This window comes from Pelophylax lessonae (assembly GCF_965119305.1).
Source record: "Pelophylax lessonae genome assembly, chromosome: 10".
Taxonomy (NCBI): Eukaryota; Metazoa; Chordata; class Amphibia; order Anura; family Ranidae; genus Pelophylax; species Pelophylax lessonae.
In genome coordinates, this window is record NC_138777.1 from 69,126,467 (window position 1) to 69,153,955 (window position 27,489).

The following is a 27,489-nucleotide window of genomic DNA, read 5'->3' on the forward strand; positions in this document are numbered from 1 at the left end:
AAAACCACAGATCTGAAGAAAAAAGTAAACCTACGTTTCACATCCGATGGCTTCTTTTCAGCAACTTTTGGCACTGAAGCTTCCTTCTTTGTTTTTTCCTTAATCTTATCTTTCTCCCTCTGCATGCGTTCCATGTGTAAGTGCTTCAAATCAAGGGTATTGGAAGAAGCTTTATGTTGGATTTCTTTTTCCATTGGTTCTTTTTGTGATGTCTGTGCCTGAAAAGGTTTCTGTGCAACAGAATCATCTATTTTCTGCGATACGGCATCAGCTGAAATGACTTTGTGCTTGGAAAGTGTAATACATCTATTTCTGCCTTCTCCCGTGCTTACATGTTGTAGTCCATATTTCTCTGCTATCTGGTGAACCAGTAATCGGCCATGCGAAGTGAGTGTTGATGGGAACGTTAACTGGGTTTTATCATGGTCTGCTATGAAGTCCTCAATCTCTTCCTGTAGTTTTTCCTTGGCTGAACTTTCTGTTTGGTCATCTAAGTTCTTAGATTGTGGGTAGTACTTAGAGTTTATTGTCTTCTCCTTTGCCTGAGACTCAGTAGTAGTGTTGAGCTTATGACTGCTCAAGTTTGAATTTCCTGATTTTTTGGACTTTGCTTTGCTGTCTTTATTAACAGTAGTTTCTGGTTTACAACTTTCATTCTCATGGGAATATTTCTCGGGGATGATGTCATCAAGGTATTCAAAAGCAGTTCGGACCTCACCGTGTTCATTGAAGTAAGTCACAAGGTCTTTGAGAAATTTGCTGTTGCTGACTGTATGGGAATCACAAATAACAGTAACATGGCGACGAGCACGGGTTACGGCTACGTTGATTCTTCGCTCTTCGGCCAAAAAGCCCACTTCACCTACATATGACAGCAAAACAATTTTATGAAATAATGTAAAACAGCACATTTTCTTTAAACTTTCTCTGGTCAACTGTATAAGGTTGTACTCCCGGAGAAAGAGCTGAATGCACAGTTAAAATATATACAATTTGCTAAAAGATGTTTATTTCTGTCCATCCAGTCCTGTGATTATTACAGACTGTCAGACACCACTTCTGACTGACTACTGCAGTGACGCTATAAAATTCAGTTACCAGACCGGCCTTCCCAAAACCCGTCATTGAACAGTGAAGAAGCAACATTTTTTGATGGGCTCACCCCCTCCTTCTATCTGCATGTTCTTAGACAGCACATGTGCATGCAGCAGAATTGACTGGCTCCAAGCACTGTCCCTCTCTCGTCCAGTCTGAATTTTACTGTACAGGAGATTATATGAGGTGGACATCAAGACAATATTAAGCACGTCTGCCTAGACTTCAGCTTTATGGAAAGATTCAACCTATTCTGTGTTGTTGTTACATTATTTCACAATTACCACAAGTAAGGTAAATGTATAAAACCATTACCTGTGTTGTTCTGTGGCATAGAGAACGAATATGCCAGCTCTTTGGTGACAGTACCTGGTACACTAGTGATGTGAGGTGTGATCTCAGCAATTTAGTTTCTTCTCACAGCCCTAAGGAGCTCATACCTGTCTGTCTGTCTGTCTGAAGATTCACAAGATTTCAAAGGCAGCGACTGCAATATGATATAGAAATATGGCAGCTGCAGAGTACATGGATTGTATAGAGCTGACATTACCGACTCTTTCATGCACTCAAATTAATCAACTCACAAAAGAAAAGTAATGTGTGTGTATTATATTATTGGTTGATGTGGATTTTTGTTGGTAAGAGTCAACTCAAAAAATTATCAGATGGGTTTTGGATGCAAAAAATATTGCTAGTTTGGATTATACTCCAAAAAAAATGGTGAGTGTCTTAAGGGATAAACAACTGCTATTTGATAAAATATGGAACCCCTGACTCTCTTACTTACAGGTCCTGGATACCTAGAGTTAGTCCCCTTGGTGGGATGGTGTCGGACTCCTGGATCTTTGGACAGACATTCCGTGTTTTCCTTCTTCCCCTTCTTTTCTCTTCCTGCTTTAGCTTTTTTAAGATTTCCTTTCTAAATTGTTTTTGATAATAATGTTGAGATTTTTACCCTGACTTTTAAATCTATCGGAGGTTTATCACAGTACAAAACCTGTCATATTTTCAAATTTATATTGTTGAAATTTTTGATGGGTTAACTTTGGGTCTATATCCTTGAGCTAGTCCCTTGCGGCTGTTAGACTAACAGTTGCGAATAATACCTGCTCGAAACATGGGACTATACCGGTATCCCTTGACTTTTACAGTTCTTAACAGCCTCAGCAATATGAAAATGTCTACTAAATTGTATTATTCTCTGTTGTAAAACTAATAAAAATGCTTTTTTTTTTAGGGAAGATTAGCCTTTACTTCCTGTCCAGCAAATTCATCAAGAAAATCTCTTCAGCATGACCGGAATTCCCATCTAAGATTAGTTGTCATTGGAACAGGTGTTTCCATTGGAGGATTTTACCTTAACTCTTGCTCTGATGACAACTCAAAATATTGGATTTCCCCTCTTTCTGTCTAGGTGACAAATCATAAACATCTGTATCTTAATACAGTTGTGCTGTGTGTAGCCAGGATCGGACTACCAATATATATATATATATATATACATACATATACACACACATACATACATACATACACACACATATAAACACTTATCGTTGTTGTTGGAATTGTTCTTGTGCCCCTTCCTTTGAGACTAGACATCTCACAGGAAATGGATGGAAGAACAGGATTGTGGGAGACAGAGAGATGATCATTATCTGGATTATTGGGGGAACTATCTTCCCATAAAGCAATGGGGGAGCGGAGGCTCATGGGGGAAGATATAAAACTATCTGCTCCACAGTTTGAGAACTCTCTTGCTCCCAGGACCCATTGAGTGCACATCAGCCTGCTGAGTGTATGTGACTGACTGCAGTTGCGGCCTAGTGCACGAGGCCTGACCTGTTCTTGCAAATCTGAATACTAAAAGGCATCTTCCCCAACCAAAAAGGGCTCTACCAAAATGGAAGGGGAAGATGCCTTTTAGTATTCAGAGGTCAGTTGTTGATATTTCTGTCATCCTATGGGTGCCCTAGGAACTGCTGTATGCAATCCTTGATTAAGCAGGAGCAATCTAAGGTATTTATTCTTGATATCCTAACTATGAAAAAGAGATCTGGAAATTACCAGGCACTAACAATATTAAATTAAATTAAAAAAGCCATCAAAAGAGTCCTGTATAATTATTCCAAACCCTTTGTTTTCCCTAGGTGTTCAGATTCCGACCCCAAGTACTTCTTATGGTACACTGATATCCCCCTCTACGTGCACTTATTTGGTTAAAATCCTAATTGTCCTTCACCTGGTTCTAACAGCCACGGGCTGTCCTCTGAAAATTTGAAGGTGCAGTGATTAAGTGGGATACAACGTTTCCTGTATGGACCCAGTAAATGTAAGCATAACTGTTCTATTGGGTAACACAATTTGTGTCATATATGTGTGGCTGTTTGTCATGTGGACATTGTGGTAATTATGTAACAAGTAATAATATATTAATTTATCATTAGCTTATGTGGACAATATCCAGACAAAAACTCCTGAAGAAGCTATGAATAGCTAGCGAAACATGTCGAGGAAGTTTCGTTTATCGACATATGCAATTGACAACTGTTTTATGAGAGGAATTCTTAATATGTTTAATAAAGACATTTTTGTAATTCTAAACATTGTTTGTTTAAAAAAATCTTTTTGATAGCACCTTAAAAACCCTAAAATCACAAACTGCTTTATTTGTTACAAATCTCAGGGTGTGGTGCATGTAATCAAATGGGCCACTCATTCATCTAGCATCAATTGCTACATATTAGTTCTTAAAGGGGACACGTCTTATTTCATTGTAGTATTACTAGTGAGGGCAGTGACAGTATAGAGTGTCATAAAGTTCTTCTTTAATCTAAATATTGCCTCATTTTCATTGAGAGTATCAGTTATATTTCAGATAATAGAAAGTTGTCTCGCCTCCACTAACTCTTCCAAACAATCCCTATCAAAGTCCCCGCTTCCTTCTTCCAAACATTTAAACAAATCTGTTCCTTTGGAACCACAAACGCCCTAGACTCTCTTACAAGCTCTTAATCAGACCCAAATGCATTGGAGGAATTGGTTTACCAGATCTGAAAAAATACCACTGGGCGTACCACCCAACTAGAATAATAGACTGGTCCATCCACAAACACAATAAAGATTGGGTGGACCTGGAAAGTTCTCTATCTAATTTGCCCATACACACAACACCTTGGATAGCTTCATCCCATCTTCCACGTTCCATCCGAGACCATCCCTTAATAGGCGCAACATTAAGAATTGTCAAAGGATCTGCGGGAAGAGGTAGTTGAACTGTATAACACAGGAAAGATATCCAAGGAATTGAGAATGCCAATCAGCAATGTTCAAACTACAATCAAGAAGTGGAAAATGAGGGGTTCTGTTGAAACCAAACCACGGTCTTGTAGACCAACTAAAATTTCAGGCACAACTGCCAGGAAAATTGTTTGGGATGCAAAGAAAAACCCACAAATAACGTCAGGTGAAATACAGGACTCTCTGAAAACATGTGGTGTGGCTGTTTCAAGATGCACAATAAGGAGGCACTTAAAGAAAGATGGACTGCATGATCTGAGTTGCCAGAAGAAAGCCATTACTACGCAAATGCCACAAAGTATCCCGCTTACAATATCCCAAACAGCACAGAGACAAGCCTCAAACTTTCTGCCACAAAGTAATTTGGAGGGATGAGACCAAATTTAAGCTTTTTGGCCACATCAATAAACGCTACATTTGGAGAGGAGTCAACAAGGCCTATGATAAAAGGTACACCATTCCTAGTGTGGATCACTGATGTTTTGGGGATGCGTGACCTACAAAGGCACAGAAAATTTAGTCAGAATTGATGGCAAGATGAATGCAGTATTTTATCAAACAATACTGGAGGAAAATTTGCATTCAGCCCAGAAGCTGCGCATGGGACGTACTTAAACATTCCAACATGACAATGATCCTAAACACAAGGCCAAGTCAACCTGTCATTGGCTACAGCAGAATAAAGTGAAGGATCTGGAGTGGCCATCTCAGTCTCCTGTCCTCAATATCATTGAGCCAATCTGGGGAGATCTCAAACGTGCAGTTCATGCAAGACAGCACAAGAATTTACAGGAACTGGAGGCTTTTTGACAGGAAGAATGGGCAGCTTTACCATCTGAGAAGAAAAAGAGCCTCATCCACAAATACCACAAAAGACTTCAAGTTGTCATTGATGTTAAAAGGGGAAATACACTGTATTAAGAACTGGGGTATGTAAACTTGTGATCAGGGTCATTTGGATAGTTTCTGTTGTCATTATGATTTCAAATACTAAACACAGTTGATTGATAATAAATGGCTTCAGCCAAACACTAACTATGAGTGAAAGAAAAGTTTTTGTGGCATCATTAATTTTCTCTGCAAAATGGCCAAGAAATCATAAATTCTGCCAGGGTATGTAAACTTATGAGCACAACTGTATATAGTTTAGTAATTTTCTGCATTTTTTTACATTAGGAATTGTTGAATGTTATGTGTGAAATGTATCTGTTCCAATGTGTTGCTGTTAAACAGAAGGCTTTAGAGCTATTTTAAGCCTTACCCGCTGGTGCAAGCCTTACCCCCTACCAGTCAGTTGTCAACTATCAGAGACTCTGTGGCTAGTAGAGGTTCTGACATTTAATAGATGAATAGCAGCGGATGGAATTTAATGCCCTTATTTTGCGAATTGGCAGCACATACAGATGAAAGACAAATGAAAGAAGAAGGGTCTTAATTTATTGTAAATAATAAAACTAAACCACTGAATTTTGTGGAAAACAGAACCCTATTTTTTAAATTGTTAAGAACAAGCTGATAAATATCGAACAGATAGATACAAAACATGTTTTAAAAAAGAGTAGCTATCTGAAGGTATTTCACTACTCTAAAATGTTATATATAGTAAAAACAAAAGAAGAATACTGGTCACTACAGAGAAGGTGGTAGGTGAAGCCAAATAGAAATTTTATTCTAAGGCTCCATTCACATCTAGGCGTTTTTTGGTAAATTTTCTGCTCCAAGTCTCAGCTCTAAAAACGCCCAAGACAAATCCCATAATTTCAATGGCCCCTGTTCATATTTCATACGTTCTGTCGCCTTAAGAAAAAAGCCCTTCGCTTAAAGTACATGAGCTTTTTTTGGCAGATTACAGGCATTCTACTGCCTTTCATTGGTCACTTGTTAACTCAAAACGCCTGCACAAAAAAACGCTGTAAAAAATGCTGCACAAACGCTGCAAAAACACCAGAAAATACACCCGAAAAATGCCTCTAAAAATAGCAACTCCTAGATGTGAACTGAGCCAAACCTCTTGAATTTACTGAGGCCAAGAGCTGAAATACAGAGTTTGCATGAGAAATATAAGCGGATGTGTAATTTAACTTGACTATATAAAATAAAAAAATCTAAATGGTTGACGAGAACTCATAATAGTCACAACATTGTCAAGTGACTTCACTCTCCAGCAGCTACCAGTATAGGATGGACTGACGCAGGTGGACTGACCTTATAAGCAGATCTGTTTGCTGGTTTGAAAAGCGGCTCAGAATATAAAATACATCTTAAAATGCAGATCGTTTGTAATTAAAAGTATAATGTGCACAGGGGAAAGCCCAGCGTACACTAACAGACAGCTGCTAACAGCCACTGCTATGGAATGCCCATGAGGATGAGAAGCCACACTACACTATAATTTGATCTATAAAAGAACGTTCTCAGAGTCGCTGTGCACAGAGGCTCACAGCTCAATCAGAGTAATTAAACTGTTACCAAGATTAACTCTTAAGCATAGAAACTGCTTATGTATAACAATGGAAATGATCAAAGACTGAAAACTAGTAAAAAAACAAAAAATAAAAAGTAAAAAAAAAACATTTTTCTTGGCTGTGAGTATGGGACATAGGCATTTTTAATCCTTACAACTGGGGTATATGCAGCTACCTTCAGGGGTTCAGACCATGGCAAAAAAGCTGGTGGGACATCGCCTTAGATAACAGCTCCCACTTCCAGTTAGTCTCAGTTTTGCAGAAGGGTCCTCTGTCCTGTACTGCAAAAGAGGGGTATTTTACCGGTAGATTTAAAAATCCTTTTTTCCCTGATCACAAAGTACGGGACACAGGCTTCTTTAAACCTCACAACTGGGAAGTCCAAAAGCAGTCCAACTGAGGAGTGGGCAACATAGCGAACAATCCCAACAGGTCCGCATAACATCCAACAGTTTGAGATGGCTCAGACAGCAGCCTGTAACATTTTCCCCCGAAATTGGCATCAGAAGAGGCTTGCACACCATCTGGTAGAAACAAATGCATAAGCAGAAGCCCAGGTGGCAGTCTTGCAAATCTGGTATGTCACAGATGCCTGGTGCTGATAAGCCCATGAAGCACTGATAGATCTGGTTCAATGTGCCTGCCAGGCACTGAATCACACACTGAGAGCACTGGGTTTTCCAGATGTGAAGATGTAATTCCAGTGTCCGCAAGCACGTGTCTCCCAGTGGCCAGCAGATTCCAGCAATTAGTCACCACCTGATGCTTGCTGGCTGAGGATTTTTAGCCCCTCCTGAAGCTTTCCACAGTGCCTCAGCAGTTTTCCATGTGTCCCAAGCATTTTGATCCTGCTTCTGTACCTGTTACCCTGATCCTTGCGGCGTTGTACCTTCTACCCTGATCCTGCTGCCTCTAGCCCTTATACCTGATCCCCAGCTTTGGCCCTGGCCTGTCTCGCCCACTGTTCCTTGTACCTGCTGTCTGACCCTGCCTTACCTGATCTCTCCCCTTGCTTGTAAATAGTTAAGTGGTTCTAAAGGCCAGACATTTTTAAACTTTAACCACTTGCTGACCATATAACCTAGATATACGGCGGCAAAGCGGCTCGGCTGCTCCGGATTACGTACCTAGTACGTGACCTGACACTTCTGGGTAGGGGGCGTGGGCGCGCACTGCCGGCGACCCGGTCATGTTGTGAATAAACACAGCAGATGTCGATCTAATGCACATGCAGGGTTGGGAAGGGGTTAAAAATCTAGGGCAATAAAAGGGTTAAATGTGTGCCTAGCCAGTGTTTGTGTGTACTTTGTGTGGAGCGCTCACTAGGGGAAGTAGATTTTATTCCCCGATTTGCAGGGAAAGAAAATCTATTACTTCCCAGATGATAGGCAGAGCCCTGTCCTGTGTAAATTCATAACGATTGCCAGGTGCTAACAAACAAGAAGCAGGACTGGCCCTTGGGACAGGAACTCCGGAAATGCCCACAGAGTATTTGCCAAGAGTCTGAGAACGTTGGAGTACCAGGTCAATATCCGGCAAATTTAGCGTGATGACAAATCACCTGGACACTCTTCATTTCCTTTCTGGAAAAAAGGCAGTGAAGAATCTGGAGGGGTCAAATCAAAGATCTGACTGAACTGATCCCACAGAGTCATCAGATTGGCCACTGAGAATACTTAAAGGTCCCTGAACCTGGCGACAAATCTGTTCAGTTTATTGTTGAATGTCGATGCCAATAGATCAGCATCCAGCATCCCCATTCTGCTGCAAAGGCTTTGAAAGACCTGGGTCTAGACATTGAAGACTGACAAAGTCCACCAGCCAGTTTTACAGGCCTGGGATGTGGGCAGCAATGTGTTGCCCATGAGAGGATTAGGTCTGCTTCTTTTTGAGTGGTGTGGCTACTTATGCCCCCTTGATGTCTTTTGTTGGCCACAGCCATGGCATTGTCTGACTGGATTCTTAGTAGGTGTCCTCTCAGAAGGGGAGTTTAAAATTTCCAGAATGCTGGTGGGAAGCCAAGCTTACAAAACAGCACATATCCTGGACATACAGGGTGACAGGCTAGCACTTTTTGTGAGAATTTGCCACAAATGAGGGGGAAAAGAACTTCCTAACTCCAGTGCTGGGTTGTAAACTCAGCATGCTATGAAGAGCTTGGCTCTAAGATTTACATTTATGGGATGGTCCAATGATAACAGTTTGTTTATCCTACACTCCCAGAATCTTGCATTGCAACAGTCTGGAGTGAAACCGCCTGGGAGGAGGCAACCATGAGGCCCAGAACTGTCATGCAGGCCCAATCAAAAAACAGAGAAAAACAGAGAGGAAACTCACCTGCTGCCAACTCTAAAGTAAACAAATATAAAACCCAAAAGCTGCTGTAGACACCCCAAAAGTAATCCCAAGCCTTGAAAAACAAAACACAAATGGCACTGCTTGCTATAATGAATAATATGATCCTAGCAATGAACACCCTACAGAGGTAGTACCCCTGAGAAAATCAGCCATTCCTTTGTCACGAAATGTGCTTAGATGAATAAACAGTGACAAAATAATTAATAAAGAACAATCATCGGTGTAAAAATAAAAATATAAAAAAAGGTAGTATAAACCTTCCAGAAGGAAAATAATCCAAAGTGCATATGGATATATATATATATATATATATATATAGCAGGAAAAGGGACAATAAACACCCTCCATGGGTGTAATCACAAACACATCAACTCTAGTATTACTTTAAACATAAAACTTTACAAAATGAAGTAGTGCAAAATACAAATGAATCAAATGTCCATTATATAAAAAGTCCAAACGTGTAGATGGTGTTACTTCATATCCAATACCGGTGCTTCATATATCACACAACGTGACTGTGAACCTCCACCGGCCAGCACGCACTTACCTCCAGCAAACGGCCCCAAGGGTCACTAAACATTTTCTTAATCAAACTCCAATGCTCCCCGCTACGCTTGGCAAAGGATGGAATAAATCCACTCTCCTAATAGTCCCAGGGTGTTCAGCTCAAATGAATAAGAGAGGCGCTTCCATAGTGCAGTAAATGTATTAAAAGGTTAAAAACATAGTAAAAACTAAGCCACTCACATGGTTCGTCTTCTGAGCCCAGTGGGACAGAAGTTTGCCCTGGAGCCGAAAGATCCTGGATAGGGTCATATCTAGATACAGGCCCAGATACTCCAACCTGTAAGATGGGTGCAGTGATGATTTCCTTAGACAGAGTATCCAGTGGAAACCCTGCAGAATTTCTACAGTCTGTCAGATGTGGTCCCTCAGGGCAGGGAAGACTGGTCTTTCAGCAGCAGATCGTCCCCAACAACATGAATTCCTCCAAGTGCAGAGTGGATTTAATACCAGGGCAAGCACCTTGGGGAAAACTTGAAGGTCCGAGGACAGATCAAAAGGAAGGGTAACAAACTGGAAGTTCTTGTTGTCCAACACAAACCCAGATAAAGATAGATATGCTTGTTATTGTGATGTCCATTGGGGGCCAGAACATTTCCTGAAAAAAGGGGAAGCAATGACTGCCCTGGAATTCTCCATGCAAATCTTTTGCACCCATGGGAACAAGTTGAGAACCATAGGGAATAGGACCTGAACTAGATCTTTCTGGATGAAAGGTGCCAAAACACTTACTATGCTGGAACAGTGGCCAAACAATATAACAATATAAAATAAACCCTAAAAGGTAAGAAAATATACAGAAGAGTACAATGGGTGAATGCTTACAGACCTTCTACCCATGAACTTATCCATCAGGTGCAGGGACATGGGGGTTTAACCTCTTTAAGGCTTTGTCGTCCTGGATGGGCATACTCCTACAAGTGTCTTCAGAATCTGGCCTCTGCGCCAGGCAGATTGTAGACTCTGGACCTGTACATTACCCTGAGGAACACTCTACACGTTGCACTGCATGACAAGGGCAGCAGAATCCAGCGTAAAAGCAACATCACAGACCCCCCCCCACATTGTCAGTGGGGTGGGTTCCAGGTAAGGCTTCCCAAGGTGCAGCCGAGGAGACAGTTGATCCAGAAGCTGCCAAAATCGCTATGGTGCAGCCAAGATTCAGTAGATTGAAAAAAGGGAAAAAAACTAGTGTGGAGGCAATCTTCTGTTAGTATAAAAATGGGTTACATCACCTAAAGAGACTAACAAAACACTGATGCTAGCTGGGAGTGTGAGGGGTTAATAGGAAGATTTCAGCAGCTTTTTTCAGTGTCCAATCACCTAAAGGCAACAGCATAAAACCCAGTTGTAAGGATCAAAGAAGCCTGTGTCCTGTACTGCATGATCAGGAAAAGGGTTTATATATTGTTTAATGCCTAAATAACAGAAGTACTTAAAGTGGATTGTAAAGATTGATTTTTTTCTTAAAATAATAAACACATTATAGTTACCTGCTCTGTGCAAAGTTTTGCACAGAACGGCCTTGAACCTCCCTTCTTCTGGGGTCGCCCACCAGTGCTCTTGGCTCCTTCTCTTTTTTGTGTGTCCCCATAGAAAGTGGAATGCTATTCAGGCTCAATCCTGAGCCAGGCTGTGTGCATCTATTGACACACACACACACAGTGGCTGAGCCCTGCCCCTGCTTACTTTGACTGACAGCACCAATGGCTCCTGCCTCTGTGAGCAGAGAAAGAGGAGAGAGCAACTGCAGACAGGCACAAAGTTGGATCAAGATAGAAATCGGGTACATATTTAGGGGGGCTGTGGAGCTGATAATGGAAGGTTTTTACAACCACTTTAACTTCATAAGTGTTGGAGTTCTGGTTAAACAAGATAAGGCAAACTATAGGTCAGGGCAAGGTAAAAAAATCTCAGGAGGTGTTGTCTAAAAGCAGCATGGAACAAAGTTGGCACTTTGCTGCACTGTCTTAATGTACCCTGAGTGGGGAAATGCAAGCAGTGTACTAGTAAAAAAAAACATCCAGCTATAAAAGCCTACATTTACATAAGCAGTATGGAATCTTTGGGTAACATCCCTGCTGGCAGATTTTAACGGAATGCAAAGTAAAGTGAAAACCAGTAACTCAATGGTGGTTTGACTGTGGTGTGTGTACCACTAAGCTCAGCTGTCTTGGAACTGCCCAGCATACATAATTACCGTATTTATCGGTGTATAACACACACTTTTTCCTCCTAAAAATGGAGGAAAAAGTAGCTGTGTGTGTTATACGCCGATATAAAAAAAAAATGTCCAGAAAGCAGCGCCGAGAGGTAGAAGGGGGCAGGCGGCGCCGATGAGAAGGAAGGACGCGCGGTCATCAGAAGTCCCGCCTCCTATGCCGACGTCAATCATAGGCGCCGGGACTTCCGATGAGAGCGCGTCCTTCCTTTTCCTCGGCGCCGCCTGCCCCCTTCTACCTCTCGGCGCTGCTTTCTGGACATTTTTTAAAAGTGATGTGTATAGTGGAGCTGACGAGGCTGCAATAATGGGCGCTGGCGAGGCTGCAATTATGGGCACTGGCGCTGGCGAGGCTGCAATTATGGGCACTGGCGCTGACAAGGCTGCAATTATGGGCACTGGCGAAGGCTGCAATTATGGGCACTGGCGAAGGCTGCATGTATGGGCACTGGCGCTGGCGAGGCTGCAATTATGGGCACTGGCGCTGACAAGGCTGCAATTATGGGCACTGGCGAAGGCTGCATGTATGGGCACTGGCGAGGCTGCAATTATGGGCGCTGGCGAGGCTGTAATTAAGGGGACTGGCGCTGGCGAGGCTGCATGTATGGGCACTGCGCTGGCGAGGCTGCATGTATTGGCACTGCGCTGGCGAGGCTGCAATTATGGGCATTGGTGCTGGCGAGGCTGCAATTATGAGCACTGGCGAGGCTGCATGTATGGGCACTGGCAAGGCTGCATGTATGGGTACTGCACTGGCGAGGCTGCAGACAGGCACAAAGTTGGATCAAGATAGAAATCGGGTACATATTTAGGGGGGCTGTGGAGCTGATAATGGAAGGTTTTTACAACCACTTTAACTTCATAAGTGTTGGAGTTCTGGTTAAACAAGATAAGGCAAACTATAGGTCAGGGCAAGGTAAAAAAATCTCAGGAGGTGTTGTCTAAAAGCAGCATGGAACAAAGTTGGCACTTTGCTGCACTGTCTTAATGTACCCTGAGTGGGGAAATGCAAGCAGTGTACTAGTAAAAAAAAACATCCAGCTATAAAAGCCTACATTTACATAAGCAGTATGGAATCTTTGGGTAACATCCCTGCTGGCAGATTTTAACGGAATGCAAAGTAAAGTGAAAACCAGTAACTCAATGGTGGTTTGACTGTGGTGTGTGTACCACTAAGCTCAGCTGTCTTGGAACTGCCCAGCATACATAATTACCGTATTTATCGGTGTATAACACACACTTTTTCCTCCTAAAAATGGAGGAAAAAGTAGCTGTGTGTGTTATACGCCGATATAAAAAAAAAATGTCCAGAAAGCAGCGCCGAGAGGTAGAAGGGGGCAGGCGGCGCCGATGAGAAGGAAGGACGCGCGGTCATCAGAAGTCCCGCCTCCTATGCCGACGTCAATCATAGGCGCCGGGACTTCCGATGAGAGCGCGTCCTTCCTTTTCCTCGGCGCCGCCTGCCCCCTTCTACCTCTCGGCGCTGCTTTCTGGACATTTTTTAAAAGTGATGTGTATAGTGGAGCTGACGAGGCTGCAATAATGGGCGCTGGCGAGGCTGCAATTATGGGCACTGGCGCTGGCGAGGCTGCAATTATGGGCACTGGCGCTGACAAGGCTGCAATTATGGGCACTGGCGAAGGCTGCAATTATGGGCACTGGCGAAGGCTGCATGTATGGGCACTGGCGCTGGCGAGGCTGCAATTATGGGCACTGGCGCTGACAAGGCTGCAATTATGGGCACTGGCGAAGGCTGCATGTATGGGCACTGGCGAGGCTGCAATTATGGGCGCTGGCGAGGCTGTAATTAAGGGGACTGGCGCTGGCGAGGCTGCATGTATGGGCACTGCGCTGGCGAGGCTGCATGTATTGGCACTGCGCTGGCGAGGCTGCAATTATGGGCATTGGTGCTGGCGAGGCTGCAATTATGAGCACTGGCGAGGCTGCATGTATGGGCACTGGCAAGGCTGCATGTATGGGTACTGCACTGGCGAGGCTGCATGTATGGGCACTGCACTGGCGAGGCTGCATTTAAGGACACTGCGCTGATGAGGCTGCATTCGTGGGCACTGGTAAGACTACATTTAATTTTAAAAAAATATTCTGAGTTCAAAGCTGTTTATTTTAAATTTCAGCTTTTTTCCTGAAATTTCTGCCCTAAAATTTATGTGCGTGTTATACGCCTATAAATACGGTAGATATGAAATAAGTGGGACTAGCAGTAAGGAAATGGCTCTTTTTCAGGGATTCAGTAGCTGCTTGTAGCATCTATCGGATGTAAGCTGCTCTTGTGCCCACCCAACAGCGCCCTCATGATAATGGAAGCAGTTAGCTTGTGGTAATTCGTTTTTAAACTAGGTTCACCATAGTTTGCTTATTTGCTGTTTACTAGGCATTTTGTTGTTACAAATGCCATGAAATTAGTTGGGAATGAATTGAGCAATTTAACAACCTTCTGTGAGTACTGAAATTAGGATTGTTATCTTAAGCACTTGTGGATCTTAGGCATGCTATACACGTTAAAAAAAAAAAATTTAATCAAAGTACACAGGGCATCTGTAGTATGCTTTGCCCTTTTGCTGCACCCACCTTGCATTTGATGGAAATTTCTGGCTAACATTTTTAGGAGTTGCTGTGTAAAGATAGCAGCTGCGGTTAAAAAAATACTTTCTAAAACAGTCAAAAACATTATATATGTATTACTTTGTTAGTTGCTTTAAGCAATGACAAAGGTATTGCTAAATAAACAGGCCCATAGCAAAAATGTACAATTCTCTTGGTCCATGAGGGCGGGTATACAGGTGTGAGAGCCGAAGTGCTCCCCGCCAGCTTTTTGTGTGATTTTGTCCGGTTTACAGTCCAACTGTGCCCTCAATTATTTGCCACAAATACTACTGCTATGTTCACTTGATGTTTGCATTTGTACTCTGTACCCATGGATGTACCTTCTTTTGTATCTTACGTCTTTTGGTTTGATTACCTTGGAAACTGCCTTTTCTTAACACATTTGTGAAAAAAAAAAAAAAAAAAGCCTGAGATTGCCAATCTATGTGGGCCGTTCATATACAATTCACTGACCTTTAGAATTGGATCTCACAAAGGACAATATAACAGCTTCCTTCTCTCTTCCTTGAAAACCGTCCACAGACTTAATTTCAAGACCAGGATACCTGTGCTGTAGACACTGGCGTAGCAAATCCACCTGAGCAACAAAAGGCAAAAGATGATATATTCCTGATAATAGCCTAGTGGTAAGGACAGTACTTGTGCAGAGCTTTGGTGCAAAGCTTACCACAGCCACAATACACATGGACACAAAAAGTTCTTCATAAGCTTGTGTGTGTTTTTGTCTTGTCCTAAAACATATCAGATGATGATTTGGCTTTGACTACATTCCTAATGTGTGTAAATAGAGATGGTAGAATCAGACTTCATTTTTGTACTTTGAGGCAAGCAGTGTGCATTGACAAATCAGTCACAAACAAGTCATATTGTGTGTATGTATCATTAGATAAAGTGCACATCACATTTTTTCCTTCACTTCTCTTTTGATTTCTCTTACTATGTAAAATTATCTTGGCTTTATAGAACCACCATGTACTACATACTAAAACAGCTTTATTTAAATAAAGAATATAAAATCCACAGAAAAAAAAAAAAAAAAAAATCAAACTACATATAACATGTCTGGTAGTCGGACATAGCCAGATGTGTCCTCAGTACTCCACCAGAATATTTTTTAGTTCTTAATGGAGTTGATAGAGTTGCTTTTCCCATCAGCTCATTACAGTTTTCTGCAGTCATGGCAAGGAATATTTCTCCCAGCCCTAAATTGCACAAAGCGTACTGCTTGGCCGAAGTACAAGTTCCTGTTATCCCTATGCCTAGCTGATATCGCCATATATTCCTTGAGAGAACCCACTAGAGGGCGACTGGCACAGAAATGCTGCAGGCTTGCCTCAGTATATCAGCACCACCCTCCTCGTAATACCTTTTCCTCAGAAATATACACTACAGACAACTAATTCAGTTTGGCAGGCGAACACTCAGTTCAGCAGCAGTTATCGCCGGCATACCAAGAGTTGAGAGATACGAAGGTCAAGAGCTGCACAGACCTGGAGCGTAATCAAATCCTGACAGAATCACAGTTTGAGTGGACCCCTCAAAGAATCTACATTTGTAAAAAACAATATAATAGAAAGGAAACCTGCGCTAATGGGCACTGGTGAGGCTGTGCTGATGGGCACGGATGAGGCTGCGCTGATGGGCATGGATGAGGCTGCGCTGATGGGCACGGATGAGGCTGCGCTGATGGGCACGGATGAGGCTGCGCTGATGGGCACGGATGAGGCTGTGCTGATGGGCACTGGTGAGGCTGCGCTGATGGGCACTGGTGAGGCTGCGCTGATGGGCACTGGTGAGGCTGCGCTGATGGGCACGGATGAGGCTGGGCTGATGGGCACGGATGAGGCTGGGCTGATGGGCATGGATGAGGCTGCGCTGATGGGCGCGGATGAGGCTGCGCTGATGGGCACTGGCGAGGCTGCGCTGATGGGCACTGGCGAGGCTGCACTGATGGGCACGGATGAGGCTGCGCTGATGGGCACTGGCGAGGCTGCGCTGCTGGGCACTGGCGAGGCTGCGCTGATGGGCACTGGCGAGGCTGCGCTGATGGGCACTGGCGAGGCTGCGCTGATGGGCACTGGCGAGGCTGCGCTGATGAGGAGGCGCTAATGGGCACTGGTGAGGCTGCGCTGATAGACACTGATGAGGCTGTATTGATAAGCACTGATAAAGTTGTTGATATTTATTTTTGTAACTTAATTCTGCATAAAACATTTACCAGTGTCATTTCATGAGATGATTTAGGAGGCCGTGTTTAGGGCTTTGGTGGAGCAACTAGTGGCGAGTAACCCTAAAGGTCTGTATAGTAGCTCAGGGCTTGAAATTTTTAGCCCTGATTTTAAGTATACATAACTAAGGGCAGTTACATTTGCTCATTCAATGTACATGATTTTCTTCCAGCTTACTAATTAAGCACAATAATAGTTTTTTACTGGCTAGAACTCAGTAGCTTTGGTTGCTTTAGGGGGCCCCATTCATTTTAGTGAATGATCCAGGACTCAGATAAGTCATGTGAGAGGGATCTCCTCAAATTCTGGACTGTTGTCTTAATCCGAGAGCACTGTTTGGCAGATAATGTTCCACCTGGCTCAGACAATTTTTTAATCAACTTGTCGAGTCTAGTGGTTCTTGCGGCTTAAATTTTTGTTGACTCACACGGAATCAGCTGAAATTTGAGCTTTTTTTGTCAATTCAATCTTTTCCCAGTGCACACCCTGTAATAATACCATTGGCAGCAAGTTAGAGCTATGCCAAGTTTTTATACACCCTAAGAAATGCATCATCGTGGTTGACATCATAAAGCAAAGGAAGGATATCTACTATTGATACATAATAGTAGAGCTTCTTTTATTTTAATTATTTAACCGAATTCTGGAAGCTGTGCCCAAAAAGCAGTAATGTCTGTAGTCTCCCTGTAGCTGAATGTTCCCTATTACTTACAATGCCCTATAATACACTGTTTGAAGGTGGCCATCTTGGTAAAAACAGTAAAGCAGCACAGCAGTAACATCAATAAGTCCCACTCCAAATCTCCTGAGACTTGCAGACAGAGGCAGCAGTGCCCAGACACACTCACATACCAGGAAGTACACTGCTATTTTTCAGAAGGAATTTTAGACAAAAAAATAGATTTTTCAAAATAGTGCATTCCTGGCTCCCCCTACCTGCCGAATGCTGACATAGCAAGCCGCTTGCTATAAGGGCACTCGTGTGTGCTCGCTTTCAAGTCCTGCTTGTCCATTCCACACACAGAGCAGGTTTCAGCCCCGCTCCCTGTCTGATTGACAATGGCTCCTGCTGCTGTATCTGAGCCAATGAAGAACAAGAGAGCCTTGGCTCTCATGAACATTTCTAGATTTAGATCGGGCGCAGGTATGTATCTGGGGGGGGGGGGGGGGGTTGAATGCAGAAGGTTTTTTACCTTACTTTATAGAATGCAGTAAGGTAAAAATGTTCTGCCTTTACAACCACTTTAATTCTTCCACATAAGTTTGACTTATTAGAGTCATGAACATCGCTAAAAGAATAAAAAAAATACAGCTTTAGCAATGAGAACACAGTGTTCTCATTGCTAAAACTGTATTGAAGTTCTTGTAGGCAGTTCAGATGCAAAATAATGCTTAGAAGGGTTCTGCTTTTTAGAAGTGTCCTCACCTGCAGGTTGTAGGGGGATATTACGGCAATATCCCGAGCTTTCAAACCAGCACTAGTCAGTGCCTGAATGTGTAAGTCCACCAGCCGAACCTCACCTGGCAAGAGAAAAAGCAAGGCCATGAATCCTGCAATTCAAGTAGATCTGCACTCAGTCACTAAAATCTCATATCAGCTTTATCACGGTAATGTAAATAAAGTTGTTTTTAACTTATGTAAATCTGCAGCTTTCTTTAAAATATTGTCTGGTGATCCTACTGTAACGGTCCTTATTCAGGCACTTATTCTTCTGGGTGTCAGCTGTCCCTCAATTGTGCTTCGGTGTTGTCACCCTCTCACATGCATTCCTAATGAAGACTACAAGTAGCATTCTTTTGGCATACATTGCACAGGTATGGTCACAATTGGTAAACTAACCAGAGCAATGATGTGCAGCTAATGCAGGTGAAAAGGCGTATAGACAGGTAGTGGCTAAGCAAGACTGGAGGAGATCAGCAGAACCATGATGCAAAAGAGGATAGAACCTGTTTTTTATTAAAAAATGCCAATGTTTCATGTTGAACTCTGGAAAAAAAATATTTTTATATATTTGCTATGTACCAATAAATCACTTCTAAAGAGGTGTGTCCAAAAAGTGTGGATGGTTGCTACATTGGTTTCATTCAGTTGTAACAGTTCATTAAGTGCTGCATTTATGGAGCCAAGACTTACAATTCTGGCTTTCATACAACGCACACCATAAAGGCTATGTGGTTCACTCACACTCCACCTCCTCCATTCATAAAATGTTTTGTATTATTTTCACCAAATTAAATCCCACAGAATCCCTCTTGTTAATGTATTTCACCAAATTCAAAAAGCATTTGCGACATTTTGGTTCTGACAGCGACTCGTGCACCAAATTCAGGAAGTTCTAAAATGCGCCACTTTTACATTGTGTTGCACTGAATGTGCTAAATGTAAAAGTGGAGCTAATTAAGGCCAACTCTCTATTGGCGTTCAGATAAAAACGGTCTCAAACAGATTTTACTAAAGTGTCTCATGCACATTCTAAAAGTGGTGCAGCAGGAGCGAAATTTGAATAAATGTTCTGAACAGGTATAGGAATTTGGTAAAACCACGCCCCTGACGACATCATTGTTGACGAAACGCCGCGTCGGACGGGCTACGGAGCGTGTGACGTCATTGCGTCGGAGGACGCAGCGGCCATCATCTTGGAAGGAAATAACCCACACTGTTTATACGCTGAAGCCATCCTGATAGAATGTGAGTGTATTTTCTGATTTAATAAAGCACTACTTTAATTTAACTTACTGCACTATGAGCCTTTTCACTATTTTTGGAGCCATATGAGGATCTGTGACTCATCTGCCATCATGTTCCTGAGAACTTATGGAGATCTGTGGTAAAGTTTGGATGAACCAGCGTGGAGATTATTTATCTGGTGCAGTCTTATCAGCCTGACAGTAAGGGTCAGTGTGTTTGGTGACATCTGGTGGTGGTGATATGTTTAACCCAGCAATACCATCTTGGAATCACAGACATTTGCTGATTTAAACCGAATAGGGCTACACACGGATTTTTTGAAACTTTTATACGCTTGTTCTCTAGCGCTGCACCTATTACTTTATATATGAATTTGGTGCATTCTTCACCACTTTTAGAATGTACAAGAGACACGCGCAAAATCTGACTGCACAATTTTTTATGAATTCCAGAGTGTGTTCAGTGAAAAGAATACAAGTTGCTTTATGAATGGAAAAGAATGTGTGCGAGTGATGCAAAAATTCTCAATGTATCCGCTGTATGAGAGCCAGAATGGTAAAATTTGGCACTTACTGTACTGTCGGGGCTGAATGAAACTAATCTTTTTAAGAAAACGCACAGCCATCCAAACATGGAACACACATTAGAGGAGATTTATTGGTATATAGCAAATAGCCTAAAATACTTTTTACTGTAGTTCAGCTTTAATGATACACAGCGCTTTAGCAAGCAAAATGTTCACTTGAGGTTGAAATCTACAACAAGGACTAAGCTGCTTTGCAAAAGCATGATATGTGAAAGGACTGTTGCCAGGAAAAATGTTATCCAAAATGGCACTGTTTATTGTCAGTGATGTGCATGACTGCATATGCAACAAAAAGCATGATATATCAAGAAATGTCAGTTTTAGGAGAGAAATATTTAAAGGATTAGTTCACTTTTATCAAAAACCTTCCTATGCAGATAAGGGGTGTCTGTAGATATATAAACAGACTGTGCAGCTTTAACTAAAGTTGAATAATGCCCTTGCTGTTGGTGTAGGCCATTTACGTAGCTTATGAAACTGGACCTGAAAACTCCCAGGATATTGCTAGGACATTGTTAGGCTACTGCATCAGGGGAGAGAAAGCAAATGTGATGAGGAACAAGCTCACTCCTATGATGGTGAATGTAAACTGTAATATCTAGGCCTCGCTTAGCAACGCCCTGGGAGTTTTCAGGTCAGCCTTCATGAGGTACGTAAATGGTCTACATCTATAGCAGGGCATTATTTTACTTTAGACAAAGCAGTTTGTTTTTATCTACAGACGCCTCGTATTAGTTTAAGCCGTTTTTTGGTAAAGGTGAACTAAACCATTAAGAAACCGTATTACCTGGATTCCCTTTTGACTGCTCATCTTCAACTTCCATCTCAAACAGCCCGCAGTGTGCCGTGTCTATAAGTAGTAAGGGTATACTGGTCTCCTCAGTTAATGTCACCCCAGGCAAATCTCTAGGATGTTCAGCAAAAAAAGCATAGTTAATATCTCTCACTTTTTCATGCAAAGTTCATACATTATAATCTTCTAGGCCGATATCATATTAGTTAACCTGTTGGTGAGAGCAATTCACCAGTGACAGGATTGCAAACAGAGCAGGTAGAATGTTCCCCTTCTACAGCGCATCTCCTCTGTTGTCCAAGTTAGCCAATTTTTACTCCTAATCCCTCACTGGAGAGTGAGATTCTATAATATTTTTGCCAATTGTAGCAGCAGGTCATTAGCCTCTTTAGCAATTCTGTTGCTGGCAATTTGCTGCCAGATCTCCAGTGTGGTTAGTTATTATATGACCAATGACAATATTTTACAAGTTAACGAACCAAACTGCTGCTTCTATACAAGCTGCTATGATGTCACCATCTATAGAAGCCCTACCTTACACATAATACCTGTATAGATTTTGTTTGCTTGTACATACATATTTTATGGTTTACAATAATATGCAAAGTCCAGTCTAATTAACAAAAAAAACAGCATATTTATAAAAAAAAAAAAAAACAAATGTCTCTAGTTACAAATTACAAATGTTTAACAATTAAATGGTTTACCTTTTTTCCTTGAAATAGGACGCCAAGTCCAGTTCCTAAAATGTGTACAAAGGTTGTATCTAAACTCTCTCCCCTACACTGTAAGCTTGCATTGCATCAAGGGACTGAAAGGAAATTACTTGACTGTTTAGGGGCATTGGGATACCATAAAAAGTAAGTTTCATTCACAGGCATTGGGTACTGTTCACTAAAGGTTATTGCATGCGTGATGACGATCACGTGACCACTTAACGCATGCGATAATGAAATTGTAAATTCACCATCGCTCGTTTGCGGTATTTAGCACAAACATCAAAAACACTTGTTAAATACTGCATTCAAAACAAGTACACAGGAAGTAAAGCTGCTCTGAATGCCATTTTTGCCATTTTAGTTAGCAAAGGCAGCCTATGTTTCTTTTCGACAGGTTATACAAGTGCATGTGATGAGCAGATCGAATTACACACAGCGGTCTCGACCGCAATGGATGTCCCCTCCCCCTTCGAAGGGGGAGGGGCCGGTGACGTCACCCGCCATCCATTGCGGTCGAGACCGCTGTGTGTAATTCGATCTGTTCATCACATGCACTTGTATAGTGCTTTACAAGGTAATTTTATGATTTTATGCTATGTTCAATAAAGTAATTGATTGCGGTAATGCATTATGTCCGGACCTTTGTTTTCCTATGGACCTGTGACCCGCTTTATGGACCTGTGATCTGTTACCTGTGAGCCTTATTTTCTGATGAAGAGGAATACTGATCTGATCTATATTGGTGATATTCTTGGAGAAAGTTTTCATGTCTTACTAGCCCGTCTGAGGTGAGAGGCTAATGAGACTGGGTGGAAGATTACCAGCACATTGAAGAGCACTGAATGTTTATATCTTGTGCATGATTCACCATAACTTGCACCTGTGGACTGCTCTCCTCAATATCATCTTCATAATCCATATTTGATAGCGCTGCACTTTTTGTTATATATTTGTTATTGGGACTTTTGGTTTATTGATCCTTTAGTGCATAGCAGCTTTCTATTATTATTTTACACAGTTGCGCTGAATTTGTATTTATTATTACATAATCAGTAATAGCCTCCTGCAGCTCAGAGATCAGTGAAACTTTAGTTGGCATTGTCTGTAACAAGTTTGTACCCTTTGAGCACCAATCTTTGTTAAGCTGGTCATACATGGTTAGATTTTCGTTCAAACGTTCATAAGAAAAATCATTCTTTAGAACAGTCAATGTATGAAAATATGTTTTTTTACTAAATGAAAACCACATTAAAATTTAGTTTGTTCTAGCAAACTTTCCTATCCTGTTCCTTCAAATGTTCTTAATAAAGTGAAAAAATTGGCAATTTGACCCCACTAACAACTGGAAAATCAAATGCACATTTTTTTTTTTTAATTCTGTATGGCCAGCTTTACAATAAATTAGCTATCATGAGAACATGAGCAACCAAAATAATAAAAATCATTTTAAAATCTACTTTTCATCTTTTGCCATATACAAGGAACATGTATTTCCAACTTTATTAGGATGAGATATTTATTCTTGTATTTACTCATGGAAAGGGTTTACTGTGTTGAAAACATCTCTGAATAGTTTGCACACACCTACCTATAATACAACGGTGCCTTACCTACAAGAAACTAATATGTACATCACAACTTACTTGAGCAAATGGTGTACAACAGAAGAGTGCGCAGTCAGCTTGCCTCCATACAATGCTTGTGAAGCCCACTGCATTATCGAGTCATTCATACGATACTGCACTGTCAGCATTTTCACCAATCTGTCCCCATACTTCTCTATTAGCCGCTCCATCAAGCTGAGGGACAGACCCTTAGATGCAGCCCTGAAGAAAAATACAACATGGGTAAAGCATTATTAGAATAGTTAGTGCACTACACATGAACTGCAAGGACTTTCTGAAATTACAAGAAAAAAATAAACTTACTTCATAAATGTTCAATTCAAAACCAGAAATACAGAAGACTTACTGCCAGAAATAGTTAAAGTAGAACACCAGCTTGGGGACAGGTTAAAACACTAATCACATGTTTAGTGCTGTGTTCCTGCTGGGTATTATCTCCCCTAACTTAAGCTGGCCATAGATGGATAAAATCTTGGCTTGTTTACAAGGGACCAGCTGAGATTCGAACCATCTATGGGAAAGCTGGCCGTTCCACTGACCAACTTCAGTATAAGCAGCCTGTACATTTTTTTATGTGATCACTGCCGGTAGCTATAGCAGCCAACAGTGATCATTGTGTTCTGCTGGCAGGGAAGGCTCCCCTGCCAGCAGAACACAAGAGCGCTGAGGAAAGGATTCCCCTATCAACACTGACTGTGTTGATGGGGAAATAGAGCAATTTTCTTTCCCACAGTGGAAGGAAAGAAAATTGTATAATCTTTGGGCTGTTCTACTATATAGTGTAGGAAGGAGAGTGCCACAACTCTTTAGAGAGGTTGTAAACCGAAAAAAAATGTTTTTTTTTTTTTCACCCTGAAAGAGAAAGACAATGTGCTAGTATGCATCGCATACTAGCTCATTATGAAATACTTACTGTATTTTCCGGCGTATAAGACGACTGGGCGTATAAGACGACCCCCCATGTTTTCAAGTTAAAACATAGGTTTTGGGCTATACTCGCCGTATAAGACTACCCCCCTTCCGAAGCAAGGCAACACCATTGAAAAACATCAGATTTCTCATAGATCTAACGAGCAGGGCCCTCTAGTTCCTCCTGTTTTGAACTGTATTGTAACTGTATTGTCTTCCTTCACATTGTAAAGCGCTGCGCAAACTGTTGGCGCTATATAAATCCTGTATAATAATAATAATAATAATAATAATAATAGATCTCCAAGGTACCCCAAGTACTGTAATACATGTAATCTCTCATAATATCTCCAATGTACCCTAAGTATTACCAGTAGATGTAATTTCAAGACGCTGGCTGTGTGGGAATCCTGTACCGGTATACCGTATGTACCGTAGCTTCGGCTACATACAATATACCACGCTGAGCCAATCACAGTGAGCGATGTATTCTATTATTGAATGCAAAGCCTGCTCTGAGTCAAAGAGGCGGGCTGATGTTACTCCGCCAATCCGAGCAGGCTTTGCATTCAATAATAGAATACATCGCTCACTGTGATTGGCTCAGCGCGGTACACTGTATGTAGCCGAAGCTACGGTACATACGGTATACCAGTACAGGATTCCCACACAGCCAGCGTCTTAAGAGATTACATCTACCGGTAATACTTATACTTAGGTTACCTTGGAGATATTATACTCGGCATATAAGACGACCCCCCATTTTTGGGGGATTTTTTTGAGGTTCAAAAGTAGTCTTATACGCCAGAAAATACAGTACCTTAGAACGAGCCCCCGCCGTGCCGCCCGCTTACCTCTATGACGGGCGACATGTTCAGTCGCCCATCTTCTGGGATCCGGCCATCTGATTGGCCGGAGCCGCGGTGACGTCACTCCCGCACACGCGCGTGGGAGCCGACGGTCACGGCACGGGACTCTAAACGAACGGCACGAGCGGCCCTTCCTTCAGAGCGCATGCGCCAGTGGCGTCACTGGCTGCATGTAAGGTAAATATCTCCTAAACGGTACATGTTTAGGAGATATTTACAGTACCTATAGATAAGCCTTATCATAGGCTTACCTATAGGTACAACTTGCAGAGGAGGGTTTACTTCCTCTTTAAATAATAGTCCAGTAAATCCAACACATTTTAGAAGCTCAACTTTCCCCTTTTATCAGGGCTGATAACATAAAAGAACATACAAAATGACACATATTCTATCCAATTAATAGCAAAATAGATATGCATGTAAAAGCATACATCAGCATACTTTTACAAACACATTTTTTTTTTTTTTACTGATATTTGGATAGGAGTCATATTAGTTGAAGTATATTGACAAAACTTTTCTTTTTTTTTTTTTTTTTTTTTTTTTTTTATTAATATAAAGCAAAATGTGTTTAAAACCGGTCAGCTTTTTTTTCTTATGTCAGCTGTCCTATTGGGGAAATGTCACTTTACTTCTTATTCCAGACACACAAGAGGAGGTGAGAAGAATTCCCCTTTTAGATAGTTGCCATTGAAAGATTACTGATCTTGTAATAACTGTAAAGTTTTGACTTTAGATGTACTTTAACTACTGCAGAGAAAAACGGAGGTAACTGCCCTAAAAGGGATCACAAGACTGGCCAAGCACAATTACAAATCTATTGACTGGCAAAACAGATCACATATATCAACTGTTTATTTTGCTTTTGTAAAGCAATAAAATAAGTAAGATGTACTGGAGACGGAATGAGAAGACTGAAGTATTGACGATATTGAGACAAATGGAAATCACTGCAGTGCTTGCCTCCCTACTTGTGAGATATGATGGTGGGTGGTAGCTGTTTGTGATCTCCGGCCAAGATACACTTTCTGGCCTGCAGTAGAGCGATCCAGCAGCTGGCCTCTAATGCCTGAGCGCACTCATCAATCACCACCAGGTCAAAGTAATTATCAGGAAGCAGTTTCAGCGGGCCGTCCGGGGAAGCACCTGGCAAAGAAAGGGGTTTGGAAACAGATCAATGTGTATACAAGTCCGTAATTTCAGAATGAACTATTGGTAATTAGGATGGAAATCCACTTTCCTAAATGAAACACTGAAGTTGCATGACTTGATGCCAGAATTCTGAGATCCGACAATCTGTTTTGCAAGGATTAGGTGGGGGGGCGCCAAACTTGAAGCCAAGACAAGTCACCAATCTTATGGAGAGGACATCAGTCATGTGTAAAGACTTTGTGGGAAAAATGATCCACAAATCCAATATACAAGTAACCTTTACCTAAAAGGAGACACTAAAACAATTTCTATATATGTGTAAAACTTAAAGTAGTATTAAAAAACCCTCATGAACCCTAAAGGCGATAATGAAAGCTTTTTTTCTCTTTGAAACTCTTATTAATGTTCGCCTATAGTCTTTGCGCTATAGTAACTGAACAGAGGTAACAACAGCAGGCTTAAGTACAAAGCCAACGGTTTAAAAATGATAAACCCTCAGTTCTTAAAGGATACGTTCACTTTTTGGAAAAAAAATAAATGCACATTTTTTTGCAGGGAAAAAAAATGTGCATTTATTTTTATTTTTTTTGAGCCCGTAAAGCATTGCACCAGCGATCGGCAGATTAGCTTCACAGATTGAGCACATTGAAATAAACATTCCCCAATAAACTATTTGTTAAAATTCTTACCCCAGTGCTTGCAGTTTACAATGGTCAATGCTCCTGCCTCCTCTCTCATTGCTGCTTCTCTGAATTTATGCTCATTACAGGAAAGAGTTAACAGCGGGCAGTGCAGTCTCTAGCTTAGAGAAAAGGGCAGAAGAGAAGGAAGAGTAAGGGGTGCCTTGCTATCCTATACTAAGGTCTTGTATATTTCTATTGATGCACACAGTGTGGGGAGGGAAAGCTCTAGCATGCAAAGGTGGCTCCACAGGAAGCTGCAAGAGAAAGAAGCCACCCTGAAACAGGAAATCTGGTGCAGCGGTCATGGCACCAGCCTGAACAGGAACATAGGCAAGGAATAAAAGATAAAGAATCTGCATACTCAGTGAGTTATTAAATCAGCTGCTGAAAGTCCGTAAAAGCATAAATTCACCTTTCGTAACATGTTACATCCATACATATTGAGGAACGGCCCCACCACCTCCCTGATCCCTGCTGAGAAAGTTAGCAGGGTTCTTCTCACTCCCTGCTAGCTGTCACAATTTAAAATAGGGCTATGTGCATGGAAAACTACAAGGTCTGGCAGCCTTTGTGGATGTAGGCTTGTAGTTTTTTGAATGAACTAC

General features: G+C 41.8%; 1 protein-coding gene across 1 annotated transcript in view; it reads right to left on the minus strand.

The window, feature by feature from the left end:
- Nucleotides 1-27,489, minus strand: part of IGHMBP2 (immunoglobulin mu DNA binding protein 2) — a 79,857-nt gene that overhangs the window by 17,444 nt on the left and 34,924 nt on the right. The window contains exons 8-13 of the mRNA XM_082270244.1: nt 26,021-26,195; nt 23,290-23,472; nt 20,922-21,040; nt 18,286-18,380; nt 15,085-15,208; nt 35-862 (exon numbers count right to left, since the gene is read on the minus strand). Coding sequence (XP_082126370.1) covers nt 35-862; nt 15,085-15,208; nt 18,286-18,380; nt 20,922-21,040; nt 23,290-23,472; nt 26,021-26,195 — 1,524 coding nt within the window. The remainder of the gene's footprint in view (nt 1-34; nt 863-15,084; nt 15,209-18,285; nt 18,381-20,921; nt 21,041-23,289; nt 23,473-26,020; nt 26,196-27,489) is intronic.